A 13,076-nucleotide genomic window follows, 5' to 3' on the forward strand; every position below is an offset into this window, starting at 1 on the left:
GAGCGCTGGGGCTGGCGTCCCTCTGGCTTTTATGGCAAGGCTCCGAGTGCTTTTGGGGTGGTTTATGGCTGAGCATCCTCCAGACCTGGCTGTAAAGTGTTGCAAACTCCTGGTTTCCATGAATTTTGCTGCTCAGGCTCAGCGCTGTGGTCCCTGTCCCTGCTCGGGGTGCTGCCCTCACCATCCTGCCGTGCCCCTCACCTACCCAAAAGTGGGAGCGATGTGTCCATGGAGGCCTTGGCCCTGCTCCTGGGCTGCTGGCAGGAGCGGGAGCATCGTCTGTCACCCCGTGTCAGCACAAGTGCGGCCGCCCCCCGGTGATCCCGTGCCGGCCCCGATTTTACGGCCACGACTGGCACTTGAGGCTGTTTGCCGAGGGCAGGGGGCACACACGGAGCTGTCAGCTCCCGGCCGCCTCTGACCCCCTCTGGGACACCGTAAATCTCCCGCTTGGAGGCAGCCGGGGCTGCTCCAGACACGGCGCTGTCGTGCACATCGTGTCGGGTGGGGGGGTGCAGCCTGGCACGTGGGCTGGCCCCGTACCCATGGGGGCTAAAATGGGGCTGGCTGCTCGTGACCATGAGCAGCATCTAGGAAAGAGATGTTGTGCCTAAACCTCTTTCATTTTTATGCTTAAAAATGTAAGTTTTTTATTTTTTTAAATTATTTTTTACTTTCGAGCATCAGGTGTATCTCATCTTCCCTGCCTGCTTCTCCCTAACCAGACAGATTTATGGGCGTGGGATCTGCCTCATGCACACCTCAGCACATCAATTTGATGGGTTTTCTCCCAAATTCCACGCTGGACCAGCGAGCAGAGCCTGTGGGAGCCCTCTTCTGCTTCTCTGAGCATCTTCACTACCGACCCTGCCTGTTCTGGTGGTGCTCCTGAAGTCTGCCAGGTAAACGCAGGCTCTGCCCAAGACTTTTTTTTTTCCTTTTGCATTAAGAAATGGGGAATAAAATGCACAAGAGGCTGATTCTACGGGAAATTTGGGGCAGGACGAGGCGGCTACCCACCCTATAACCTGCACGCTGCCAGGTCTGGCGATACTGATGTAGGGATTTTTTTCTCCATCAGCTCAGGGGGGCCAGCCTGGGGATGGGGCAATATCCAGGTCCTATGCAGGAGGGCTGTGCACAAGCGTGTGTGTGTGTGTGTGTGTGTGTGTGCAGTGTGTGTGCTGTCACTCAGAGGCCGGCTGCCGGGAGCTGCCTCCCCAGCGGCGGCAGATAGCGCTGATTGCTGATTCGAGGAAAACAAAATCGCAATTGTAATTATGGGCTCTGATAAGATAAAGGAAGGAGCGGGGAGCTCGGGGACCGGCAGCGGGGCCCGGCCGGCAAATTAGCGGCTGTCACTCAGCACCGAGCGAGGCGGTGCCGCCGCTGCTGACCCCCCCCTCCCCACCACCGCCACCGCCACCGCCGCCCCCCGGCCAGGTACCGGGGTCCCGGGGGCCGCCCGCCCGCCGCAGCCCCCGCCCCGGTGCGCTACAGGTGGCGGGGCCGGGCACAATGCAGCCCTCCGAGGTCCTGCCCGGGTTGTGGGGCTGAGCCCCCAGCCCCTCGTGGCCCCCCCTCAGCCGCTCCTAGGGTGCCCGCAGCAGGTAAGAGCCCCCGGGGGGGATGCTCGGGGAGGAAAGGGGGGTCCCGCTGCCCTGCTCCCCCCCCTCCCCAGGCTGCGGTGTTTGCTCAGCCTCTCGAAACTCCTGCCCCCCACCTCCATCCAACACCCCCCCCCCCAGGTCCAGTCCCTCCCTCCCCTCCTTCCCTCCCTCCCTCCGCCCCGGTAATCCTTTTAATGTCTGGCACGTCCAGCGAGAGGGCTCGCCCCGCTCGGCCCCAATCCACAAGGCGCTGCGGAGCAGCGGGGAAAACCCTCCGGGGCTTCCATCTTCCCCCCCCCCTCCTTCATCCCCCCCCCCCACCAGCCCTTAAGCCCCCATTTTACAGATGGGGAAACTGAGGCACGGCGCGGGGACAGCAGCCCGCAGGCGGCTGCGCCCGTAGCGCCGGCTCCGAGCGGCCCGGAGCCCCCCCACCTCGGCAGGTACCGCCGGAGGGGGGGGTCCCCTTGAGGCTGCCACCCCCCTTTTGGGGGCCGCCCCCCCCGGGAGCTCCGTGCCCGCCTCCCCCCCCGGGACCTCGGGGCCGGGAGCGGGACGGGACGGGGGACAGGAGGGCGGGGGGGGGGGCTCCCCTCGGTGGGGTCGGGGAGGGAGAGGGGGGGGCCGCCAGCCGTGAGCCCCCCCGGGGGCTGGGAGGGCGGACGGGTGGGCTTTTCCCCCTCTGTAGCCGCTTGTGCCCTCCTTTCCTCGGGGCGAGGAGGACGCGCCGGCAGGGCGAGAGGAGGCGAGGAGCCGAGGCAGCGCCGCGCCCCCCTTGATCCCCCCCCCCCCGGGTCCCCCCGCCCCAAAACGGGCTCTCCCCGCCGCCGGGTCCCGGGCTCCCGGCCCCGCACCGGCTCCGCGATGGACCCCTGCTCCTCGCTCTTCAGCTACGTGTGAGTACCGGCAGCCTCCCCCCCTGTCCCCCCCCCACACACCTCCCCGGGACCCGCAGCCCCCCGGCTCACACCTCTCTCCTGCTTTCTGTCCGTCCCCCCCCCCTTCTCTCCAGGTTAATGCACTTGTTCGTCCTCTGCCTGCAAGCCCAGGTAAGCCCCCGCTTCGCCGCCGGCTTTGTTTCGTGTGTGTGTGTCCCCCCCCCCCAGCTCCATCCCGGGGGTCCGGGGGTGCCCCGAGGCTCCCGAGCAGCTCCCCGGGCTGGGGAGGGAGGGAGGAGGGAGGGAAGGAAGGAAGGAGGGAGAGGGAGGGCTGGAGGAGGAACACTTTAAAACCCCGCAGACAAAAGTCGCCCGGCTGGAAAAAGCCCCCCCAGGCTGCGAGACGAGGGGCAGGAGAGGCGAGCTGCCAGGCAGGGAGCACCCGGGGCTCGGGGGATCGCCCGATGATGTTTTTAAGTAGCTTTGGGTGCTGCCTTTCCCCCTTCCCTTCCTCTACATCGCACCGCGGGTCCCCCTTTTCTGGGGGTCTGGGGTTGTTTTCCTGCGCCGCTTCACCTAAAAAAAAAGTAAAGCGGAATTAAAAAGAGGGGAGGAAAAAAAAAAAAAGCAGTAGGTTTTGATCCAGCTTCAAATTGTCAGGCTGTAGCATCGCTGGTTTGTATCGCCAGAGACAGAAGTGTCACCAGCGGATGAAACAGCCCGGGCAGGGCTTGTGCAACACCCGCCTAGCAGCGGGCACAGCGCTGGGGGGAGCGGTGTGCCCCCAAACCAGGGCGAAGCCCCCCCTTCCCTGCACATCACAGGTGCAGAAGCTTTTTGGAAACGCTCTTTAAGCTCCTCTTTTTATTTTGCTGGAAGCTCGGGGAGGGGGGAGGAAAAAAAAAAAAACAAAAAAAAACAAAAAAAATTGAGTTTCCAGCCCAAACGCAAAGGGAAGCAGGCGCTGGGAGTGTGCAGTTGTGTAAAAACATAGCTGTAATATTTTGGAGTATGAGATGGAGACCGAATAGCGGCATGGCTAATGACCTCTCCTCCACATGGTACCCTCATCAGAGCCGGCAGAGAATCCCGCTGCATTATCCAAACGCCGTCTATAGGAAACACACATGCACAGGCAGCGGCGCAGGGAGAGAGCTGACATTGTCAAGGGGAGATATCTATATAAAGGCAGCTCGGGGAGAGCGGCGGCTTCGGCTTTTATTGGGTTTTTCTGTTGTTGTTGAAGACGGGAGGAAATCTTCCCATTTGACGTGGGGGTGGCGGGGGGTAGTCCCAGCCTTCTGATGTTGAAAGGAGCCATCTCCCAACATTTGCTCAGAATACGTCTTTATAAATGTCAGGGAGCAGCGAAACTTTCCAGACTTAAAAGAGGGATTTGAGACGAGGGGGGAAAAGGACTCCTGTGCACGCTCGGAGCCAGGAGCTGAGGGGGGGAGCGGGTTTGGCTGCTCCTGAAAATCATTTAAAGCCCGGGAGCAGCGGCAGCAGCAGCAGGGCTGGTGGCTCTGGAGGGGACGGGCTCGGCGTGCCGGGGCTGGGGACAGCGATGTGTTGGCACGGGCAGCACCTCGGGGGTCCTGGGGGTCTCACGCCACCAAATGCCCGGGCTGGGGCACGGTTTCCTTGCGCCTCGTAGCTCTCTGCCTTCTCCGTGGGTTTTGTGTTTAAAGAGCTCGGTGAATGAGGTGCTTGGGAGCAAATAAAGAGCCTGGCACCCAGAAAAAAGGCAGTTGTTGAAAGAGCTGGGGCAGCCGTTTGGGTACGTGTGCCGGGTGCTCCTGTGGAGGTGACAAAGGTGTGGGGATCTTTGGGTCCCTCGGGGGCACGATCCAGTGCCCTCCCTACACATTTCTCCCCCGGGACACCTCCAGCACCCAGCCTTGATGCTCATCTCAGGGACCCTGGTGCCAGCTGGGACCCCCTGAACCCAGGGAGGCCTTTGGGGTCGCCAAGCCCCATCGTGCTCCCGAGTCACCTGCACCTTGTAGGGCATGGCCGGAGGGGTCCCGGCTCTGTAGGGCCACCGTGTCCCGCTGTGTCCCGCTGCTGGTGCAGGAGGCACTGCTGCCATCCCGCCTCCATGAAGCCCTGCGGGCAGCCACGAGCGATCTTTGCTCAGCCCATTCGCCCCTCTGAGGAGTAGAGATTATAATGGTGTGTCGTATATTTTTTAATTTCCTAAAGGTAACTGTTCAGTCCCCACCTAATTTTACACAGCATGTGAGGGAGCAGAGCCTGGTGACAGATCAGCTGAGCCGGCGGCTCGTCCGTACCTACCAGCTGTACAGCAGGACCAGCGGGAAGCATGTGCAGATCTTGGACAACAAGAAAATCAATGCGATGGCAGAGGATGGGGACGTGCACGGTAAGGACGCGCGGTGGGGGGCGGGCGGGCAGCCGGGGAGGTGTCCGCAGCGCAGCGTGGCAATTGATGATTTCCGACCCGTTCGTTAGCCAGAAATCATTAAAATCATTCAGCTCGCGGAGGGGAAAACACAGGGGTCAGCAGCCGCAGGACTGGAGGTGAGGGCACGTTCCCTGTGCCGAGGGAGGGGAGCGGTGCCGGTGCCCGCTCGGTCGCGCTGCGCACCTGGCTCGGAGGGCTCGGGGTGAGCCCTCCTTTCGGAGCAGCACGAGGCTGGGAGTCTCCGAGACTTCCGTTTGGAAAAGAAATAGAAAAGTTAAAAGGAGAAGAGAGGGAAGTGGGAGGAAAAAAAAAAAAAAAAAGGTGAGCTGCTGCTCCGGAAACCTGCCCTGAAGTAGAGCTGCCCCAAGTGGAGTTTTCCCGATGTGACCCCCCTGTGCCTCCCTTTCCAAAACAAATCCTGAGTGCGGGGTCAGTGAGGCGGTTGGCTGCTGGTGAGGAAAAGACAAAGCGGAGGGCTCTGTGATTTCCAGAGCCTGAGCCGTGTCTCTGCCCTCTGCCACCGTGCCAGCCCTGGCACCCCCTTCCCAAAACTTGTGGCACCCCTTCCCCAAACGCTCCGGCACCCTGGGCAAGAGGGACCGGTCCCATAGGTGAGACTTTGAGTGTGCCGGTGACACACGGGGATGCTCAAACACTGCAGAGGTCAGTGGTGTCACCCCCGTGCTGCTGTGGCCCTGTCTGTGCTCTATGGGGACAGCCCGGGGGCTGGGGACCTGATCCCGGACCCTCTGCAGGCGGGAGGTGGCTGCGTTTCCGTGCGCTGTAGGCAGGAATCACAACTGTTGTTCTTTGGTATTAGCTGCAATTTCCCTTTCTTGCTTGGGGAGATTAGTGGAGGTACTTTTCTTCCTTCCCCTTCTCTATTTTTTTTTTTTTTCCTTTTGCTCCGGCTGCGAATTTCACGCCGAACTTTTCACAGTTTGAGCAAATCTCGGGCTCCCCGCGCACGGTATTCCGTACGTGCAGCGTCCGTCTTCCAGACGAATTATTCCCACCCTAGAGCAGCCCTGGATTGAAAGGGCATTAGCTAATTTCCCAAGCAAAAGGATGAAAAAAAAATAATAATAATAAAATATCCCTCGTCTTGTTTCAGGTCCGTAATGCCTGGGCTTTAAGAGGCAGCTCGTGCGTGCTGAAATAACGCCCAGGTTTAAATAAGGCCAGGAGGAGGGGACTCGCGGTGGCTCGAAAAACTCTATTAAAATGTAATAAAAAAAAAAAGGTTAAGCAGTTGAAGAGCAAGGGAGGAAAATGAAGACTGATCTAAAACAGAAAGAGAACAAGCAGTTTTTCAGATGTAACGTTTTAAAGGAGTTGCAAGTCTGTAAATGTTAAAATAGAGGTTCAGGATTGTTCTATATGAATCTCTAGGGAGGCCCCCATGTCTGGAAGAACTATTAAAACGCTTCTTACTTTCACCTTTTTTAACATTTCCTGAATACTTTCTCCTCTTCGCAGTCCAGTTGGGGGATCAAGTGTGTCTCGCTGCATTTTTTCAGCATTTACGTAGCCACTTTCCCTTCAAAGTTTTAGCATGAAACATAATTTTACTGGGATAAATCTGTCACTTCAGCGAAAGAATAGAGTTGAAAATGTTAAGCTCCGCTCCCCTCCAGAAGGGGGGGGGGGAAGGTCTCCCCAAAAATTGCTATTCAGAAACCCACCTCTGAAGAAAGGAGCCCCCCTTCCCCAAGCCCCTTCATTTTTTATTTTTTTTTCCCCTCTGATTTTTTGGGGTGGGCGTGTAGAAGGGGTTGATTTATTTTTGCGGCTGACCCCTTTCCCCACGCTGACGTTTTTACAGCCGGCTTCACATCGAGCCCGGCGGTTCCCCGTTATATGTCTTAATTGTCGATATTTGATTGACTTCTTTTCATGCCGAGCGGAGGTGGCCGGGCTGTCCCTCCGGGGCTGCGCCCACGACGCTGCGAGCCCTGCCGCCCGCCTTCCCCCTGGGTCTGTAGGGTTTTTTCTCCGTGCTCGGGGCCGTGCGGGTGCCGGTGGCAGGTTGTCCTCGTCCTCCTGGCTCTGGCGGGGCGGCGATCCCAGGCGGAGGCTGTAAATCACAGCCGCCCTTTGAGACGAGGCTGGGAGGGAAGCGGCGCGCATCCATCGCCCGAGCGCATTTTGTGCCTGCTGGGGCCGAGGCCTCCCCGCTCCCTCCCTCCTCCTCCTCCTCCGTCCCTCCCTCCCCGCTCTTTCTATCTCTCGGAGAGAGAGAGCAGAGAAAAATCAATGCTCCTCAAACCTTTTACTGCCTCCCGGATCAATTCTTCCCCCCCTTTCCCCAATATGGATAAATCGGGGTCCCTGTCTCAGCGGTTCATTTTCGGAGCTGTGGCTCCGCTGGCCGGTTTGGGGACGGTCCCTCCGGGTGCTGAGCTGTGCTGGTGTGGGCTGAGGCTGTCTCTTCCCGAATTTCTCTGCTCTGAGCACAACCTGTGCCTGGCTGGGGGTGTGGAACAGAGGGCAGGGCAGTTTGGGGATGGGATTTTCTGTAGGATAACATGGGTGAAGTCCCCGCTCTGTGCCATTGACCCCAGAAACGCCCATGATGTGAGGGATGCAGGATCAGGGCATCACAGAGAGAGAGGGGCAGCAGTTTGTGTCTGGTCCTGGAGCATGGTTTAGGCTTGGTTTAGTTTGTATGTGCACCCAGAACCTGCATTTGCTGTTCAAAAGCATCCCCCTATAAAACAACCTGCTGCCCTCTGGGGCTGGGCACCGCTGGAGAAGCCGAGCACCATGGGGTGGGGACGAGAGCGGGCTGGACCACGGCCCCGTGGAGCTGAGCAGCCCCTGGGCAGGGGCTGGAGAGCAGAAATGAGGCACTTAGCCATGGCCCCGTGAGGTGCCACGTGCTTAGGGGCCCTGCAAACTCTGCGCAGGTTCCCTTGCAGAATTGGGTGCGTGGCAGCAGGTGCTGGTGCTCGGCACGACCTGATGGCGATGAGATCTTTGGTGGTGAGATGGGACAGTCCCAGCTGGCTTTTTATGGGGAAATCTTTGGCTTTTGGTGCAGTGCAGCCCTGTCAAGGTGTGAGCAGGGAGCTGCTGTCGTGCTTGGGGCTTGCCCCTGGTCTCTCTGTGAGGAGAGCTCGTTGGGGACCGTGGCAGCAGGGCTGGGGGCAGGATGCCCCGTCCCCATCCTCCCCCTTCCCCGGGGACGGGTGGGCTCCGAGGCTCGTGTTCCCAGGGCGGAGGCAGGAGGGAAGGTGACAGGTCTATTTATAGGCGGCCCATCGACCCGGCCATTTGCATAGCTCCTTCGGAAGTCAATCGATGCCTCCATTAAAAAAACGGAGACCAAATCAATACGCCCTCTCGCCTTGCGCAAAGGTGAAAGGCATTAAAAGGATGGCCGTACCCTTCCTGCCCCCCCCCACCCCGCCAGCTGCAAAGTCACTGCTCCTCCTGCAGCCCTGGCCCGGCGGAGAGGCGCAGAGCGGTGTCCCCGTGGGCTGGGGACAGCTGGCAGCGTGCCGTGCAGGGCAGCTGGCTTGTCCCCTGCCTGTCACCGCGTGCTCTGATCCCTGCTGGGACACCACTGGGATACCCACATGGAGCCGGGCAAGGCAGAGCTGGGCTCCTGCACGGCTCCGGGTGGCAAAGCGAGGTGACCAAGGTCATGCAGGGACACAGTGGCAGGGCAGGAGGATGGCACGGCTGGGCTCTTCATCCCTGTGACCCCCCCCTCCCTCTATTTCTTTCCTCCCCAGCCAAGCTCATTGTGGAGACCGACACCTTCGGGAGCCGCGTGCGCATCAAGGGGGCGGCCACGGGGTTCTACATCTGCATGAACAAGAAGGGGAAGCTGATCGGCAAGGTAGGGGCTGGCACCCACCCCCTGGGGATGGGGGTGTCCCAGGACTCGATTTCAGAGGACGGGGACGGGGATGAGGCACCCTGCAGCCCGGGCGGGTGGGAAGGGGCGGGCAGGTGCCGTGTGGGGCGCATTCCTTGTATCTCCCCGAACAAATAGGCGGGTTGCTGGGCTATTCTCCCCGATTACATGGTACAAGGGCCGGGAATGTCGAGATGCTCCGTGGGGCAGGCTGCTTAAATCATGCTCCCTTCCAGCCACTGTGCTCCTTCCCTAGGGCAGAGGGGGCTGGATGGGGGCAATCCCCATGGGGCAGCGATTCTCTGGGAGGATTTTCCATCCCCTGGGGCTGTGGGGCCTCTCCCCGGTCCTGGTGCTGTGTGTAATGTGGAGGAGCTTGGCATGGGGGCTCACAACCCGGTGCTGACATTGCCCTGGGAATAGCTTTGGGGCAGCTCTGACCTGTAGGAGAGGTGGAAAATAAGCTTTGAGCCCCCCACAAGCACCAAAACCCGAGCTGGGGCGGCGAGGAACCCCGTTTGCTGACCCCCCCTGCCCCTTTCTGTCCCGTGCAGAGCAACGGCAAAGGCAAGGACTGCGTCTTCACGGAGATCGTCCTGGAGAACAACTACACGGCGCTGCAGAACGCCAAATACGAGGGCTGGTACATGGCCTTCACCCGCAAGGGCCGCCCGCGCAAGGGCTCCAAGACCCGGCAGCACCAGCGCGAGGTGCACTTCATGAAGCGGCTCCCCAAGGGCCACCAGACCACCGAGCCCCACCGGCGCTTCGAGTTCCTCAACTACCCCTTCAACCGCAGGAGCAAAAGGACTAGAAACTCCAGGGCTGGCCCTTGACTCGCCGAGCCCCCCCGAGGACTCTGCTTAAGAGCTTGGTGGACTTGACCCGTAGAGACTTTCCTATGTGGTTATTAAAAAAAAAAACACAACGGGGGATGGGGGGAGGATTTAAAAAGAAAAAAAAAAAAAGAAAATTTCCTGCGGTAGTTGTTGATAATCTGGGGAGGGGTGGTTTTGTTTTTACAAAAAAAAAAAAAAGGCAAAAAAAAAAGAGGCTCTATTTTTGTACTCCAACTCGAAAAGAGATGAAACGCTCAGAGACTGGTGAAGGGGGGGGAAGAGCCCTTCGCTTAGCAGTGGTCTAGTCTGTTTGGGGTCGTGTTTTGTTCTGTAATTTTTTTTTTTTTTGTAGCTCTAGGGGGAAAGGAGAGGAAAAAAAAAATCATCGTTTAAAGCAAACAAGCAAAAAAAAAAAAAAAAAAGGAAATCCAAACGTGGGGGCAACGTGCTACCTAAATGAACTGAGCGGATGCTTGCCGGAGAGGATGGAGAAGTCTGAAAATGATGGGGAGGGGACGTGTCGGAGGCGAGGACCCCCGGGTCCATTCCAGCCCCTTCCCAGCACCGCTTGTTTCTGTCCTCGGGAGCAGGAGGAGGTGATGGACACCTCACAAAGTCCTGGACTGACTGGTACCTCTCGCCCACTAGAGCATCTCTGGATTTTTTTATAATTTTCCTTTTTTTCCTGAACTACTACGGTGAGGCAGCAGGCGATGGCTGCTGTGGAGCAGGCTGGTGGTATCTTTTTTTTTTTTTTTTTTTTTTTCCATGAGGAAAATGTGAACTTTTTTCTGTTTATTTTTTTTAATCAGATGGATGTTTTCATCTAATTAAAAAAGTTTACAAATTGCTGTGGAGCCATTTCAGGCTGGTTTTGTTGTAACACTCGCTTTGTGGTTGACGCTTCCATTTCCAACTCTCTCTTCCAGGTGTGCTCTCTGATGAAAAACACTGCCAATTTTTATTTTTTCAGGGAAATTAGAGGTTTTCTGTAAAAATCTGTGCTGACAGAAGCCCAATTTTTTATTTAGGAAAAAAAACACAAGGGAAACATTAATTCCCTTGAGTGAACATCCCCAGCCAGCCCCGCTCTGCACATGCTGCCCTGGGACCGTGCCTTTCTCTGAAGGGTTAAAGCAATTATTCCTAACGGGGAGGGCAAACAAAGACACTGGATAGGAGCCAGGACCAGGGGTGACTTTTCATCCAATCTTTTTTTTTTTTGATTGTTTGTTTTCTGTTTCCTTGAGGATTTTTTTTTTTTTTTGGTTGTGTACAAATTGAATATGAAATGATGGAAATATTTATTTAATATGTGCATTAAAAATTTGTATTAGTCTAACTGGAGCCTGCCTGCTTTCCCGGGAGGGCTGGGGCTGGAGATGCAGGATGGAGAGGGGACTGGGAGGATGGAGAGGTGCAGGACAGGCTGAGGATGCTGCTTGGTGTGAGCTCCATCCCCAGGGAGCAGGTATGGGAAGCAGGAGGATACCTGAGATCTTGGACCCAGGTGGGTTTTATGGGAATCGTGGCTATCTTTGTAGGAAATTCCAGGTTTAAGGAGCAGACAGGTCCATGGGAGCTTGAACAGGGGCATGGTGCAGTAGAGGACCTGTGGTTTAGGCATCGGATGAGGTTTTCCAAGACAGAAAGCAGGTTTTCTGCTCCCCTCTGCTCTGGGTGAGCTTGGTGTCCATACAAACCGAAGCAGGCTGTTGGGTCCCCTCCTCTGGTGGTGGCTCAGCCCTTGTTGGGCTTGCCCAGAGGAGCTGATGGGGTTTCAGGTCCTGGTGTGAAGCAGGGACCACGTTGTCCAAGCAGAGCAGCGCCAGTGCGGCTCCGAGCATCCTGCTGGTCCACCTGGCTTCATTTATTCTGGTTAGGTGGTGAAAGAGGCAGGAACAGGATTGTTAATTTTTATTTTATTATTTTTTTATTACTAATAACCAAGGCTTGTGTTATTAAAAACTGGTTGGGACCCAAGGGCTGTGGGTGTCTGGGACTGAGAGCGCTGGGGCAAGCCCATGTTATTGTCCCCGGGCTCCAGGGAATAAAAGTGAATGGCTCCAGGCCCTTCCCCAGGTGGAGATGGTGTTTGATAGTCCTTAATGGGTGCTTTTCTTTCATTAATTTGTCTAATTGCTTCTCCTAATGGCTTTGTGAGCCCGGATGAATTGGTGCTGGATTGCTGCTCCAGGTGAGGGTAGCAGGAGGGGAGGACTGGCTCCATGCAGGTCCCACGAAGGGACACAATCAGCAGGGCGCGCTGGGGGGTGTTCAGCCCCCAAAGAGGGTGTCCCACCTCCCAGGGGACACCCAGCACCCTGGGGCCAGGAGCAGGCAGGGATGGAGCCTAGGGAAAGACACCTTCCTTGTCCTTCAGCCCAGCTCCTGGGAAGGGATCCCCGGCTTTCCCAGGTCGTTTGGTCCGTGGTTAATTAGCCCCTCTTTGTTAAAGGGCTTTGGGGTAACCGTGCTACCCAGGAACACCACGGTTTGGGTCTTTGTTTATTGCTGGGATTTGTCTAGCTTCAGCTTCCAGCCAGCAAATGTTGTTTTGCCTTTGCTTGGAAGATTAAAGAGCCCGCTGTTGCTTAGTTAATGAGTAAGTGAATTAATTAATGGCTCCTCATACCCTGTCCCTGCGCTGATACCACTTGAGCCCTGGCCTGGCTGGAGCAGCTTGCCCCTGCGGTCCCCTGGCTGCGGGGAGGTGGCAGATGAAGCAGGAGTGGAGATGTCCAGCCCTGGATGTTGGTGTAGGGTTGATCTCCACTCCTGAGCTTCAAGAGCAGCATATGTGCCTCCTGGCCTGATGAGGACATTGCTGGGTGAAGCTGGCTGGACTCAGGGGCGAGGCTGGAGCTGAGCAAGGTTTGGGAGGGTTGGCATCACCAGGACATCATCGGTGACACCAGGAGGCTGCTGTAAACGTGGGGCTGCCTCGAATGAATCTGCCAGAGCAACGTGAGGAGGAAGAAGAGCTGTTCTCAGGTTAAACGTAGCTATGGCAGAGAATCATTAGATGGGCAGGAATAAATGGAAATAGCAAGAAAAGGGTCCTATGGTGCCGGAATGGGGGCTGCGCTCCTGCACTGCACCAATGCTTGGTGCCCCCAGCCTTCAGGCACACACTGCCCCTGCTCCCAGCCCCTCTCTTGCTGTATGAACACCTCTTGTCTTCGCTGCAGGGCCAACCTAACACAACTTGTCCACGAGGTCTGGGCACCCTCCGAGCAGGGTGAGCTTTGTGCGCAGGGATGGGGCTCACCTGGGCCCCCCCGGGCATGCCCCAGCTCAGGAGGGAGGACTGGGGTGTTTGTTTATTGCATCAGGCTCAGCTTTCAAACATCTCCCTGCCATCCCCATCCCCCCTCCTTTAATTAATTCTGGGTAAGAAGTCCTGGCTTTATTGTGCCACCGAGCTGAGGGCTCCCTGTGGGAAAAGTCACACCT

The 13,076-nt window shown here is 57.4% G+C and overlaps 1 protein-coding gene across 3 annotated transcripts; it reads left to right on the forward strand.

Annotated features, from left to right (window-relative positions):
* The first annotated feature begins 1,386 nt into the window (after window positions 1-1,386).
* FGF8 (fibroblast growth factor 8) lies at window positions 1,387-10,866 on the forward strand. 3 transcript variants are annotated; one of them, XM_038181676.2, is made up of 5 exons: window positions 2,214-2,506; window positions 2,623-2,659; window positions 4,694-4,874; window positions 8,657-8,763; window positions 9,336-10,866. In XM_038181676.2, exons 1-5 carry the CDS (start codon window positions 2,475-2,477, stop codon window positions 9,615-9,617), a joined length of 639 nt encoding a protein of 212 aa, XP_038037604.1. In that variant the 5' UTR covers window positions 2,214-2,474; the 3' UTR covers window positions 9,618-10,866. The 3 variants fall into 3 exon arrangements, with proteins under 3 accessions (XP_038037606.1, XP_038037604.1, XP_038037605.1); XM_038181677.2 differs by having other exon boundaries at window positions 4,727-4,874; XM_038181678.2 differs by lacking the exons at window positions 2,214-2,506; window positions 2,623-2,659 and adding an exon at window positions 1,387-1,610 and having other exon boundaries at window positions 4,727-4,874.
* The last annotated feature ends 2,210 nt before the right edge of the window (window positions 10,867-13,076 follow it).

The sequence above is a fragment of the Anas platyrhynchos genome, chromosome 6 (assembly GCF_047663525.1).
Source record: "Anas platyrhynchos isolate ZD024472 breed Pekin duck chromosome 6, IASCAAS_PekinDuck_T2T, whole genome shotgun sequence".
NCBI classification, from domain to species: Eukaryota; Metazoa; Chordata; class Aves; order Anseriformes; family Anatidae; genus Anas; species Anas platyrhynchos.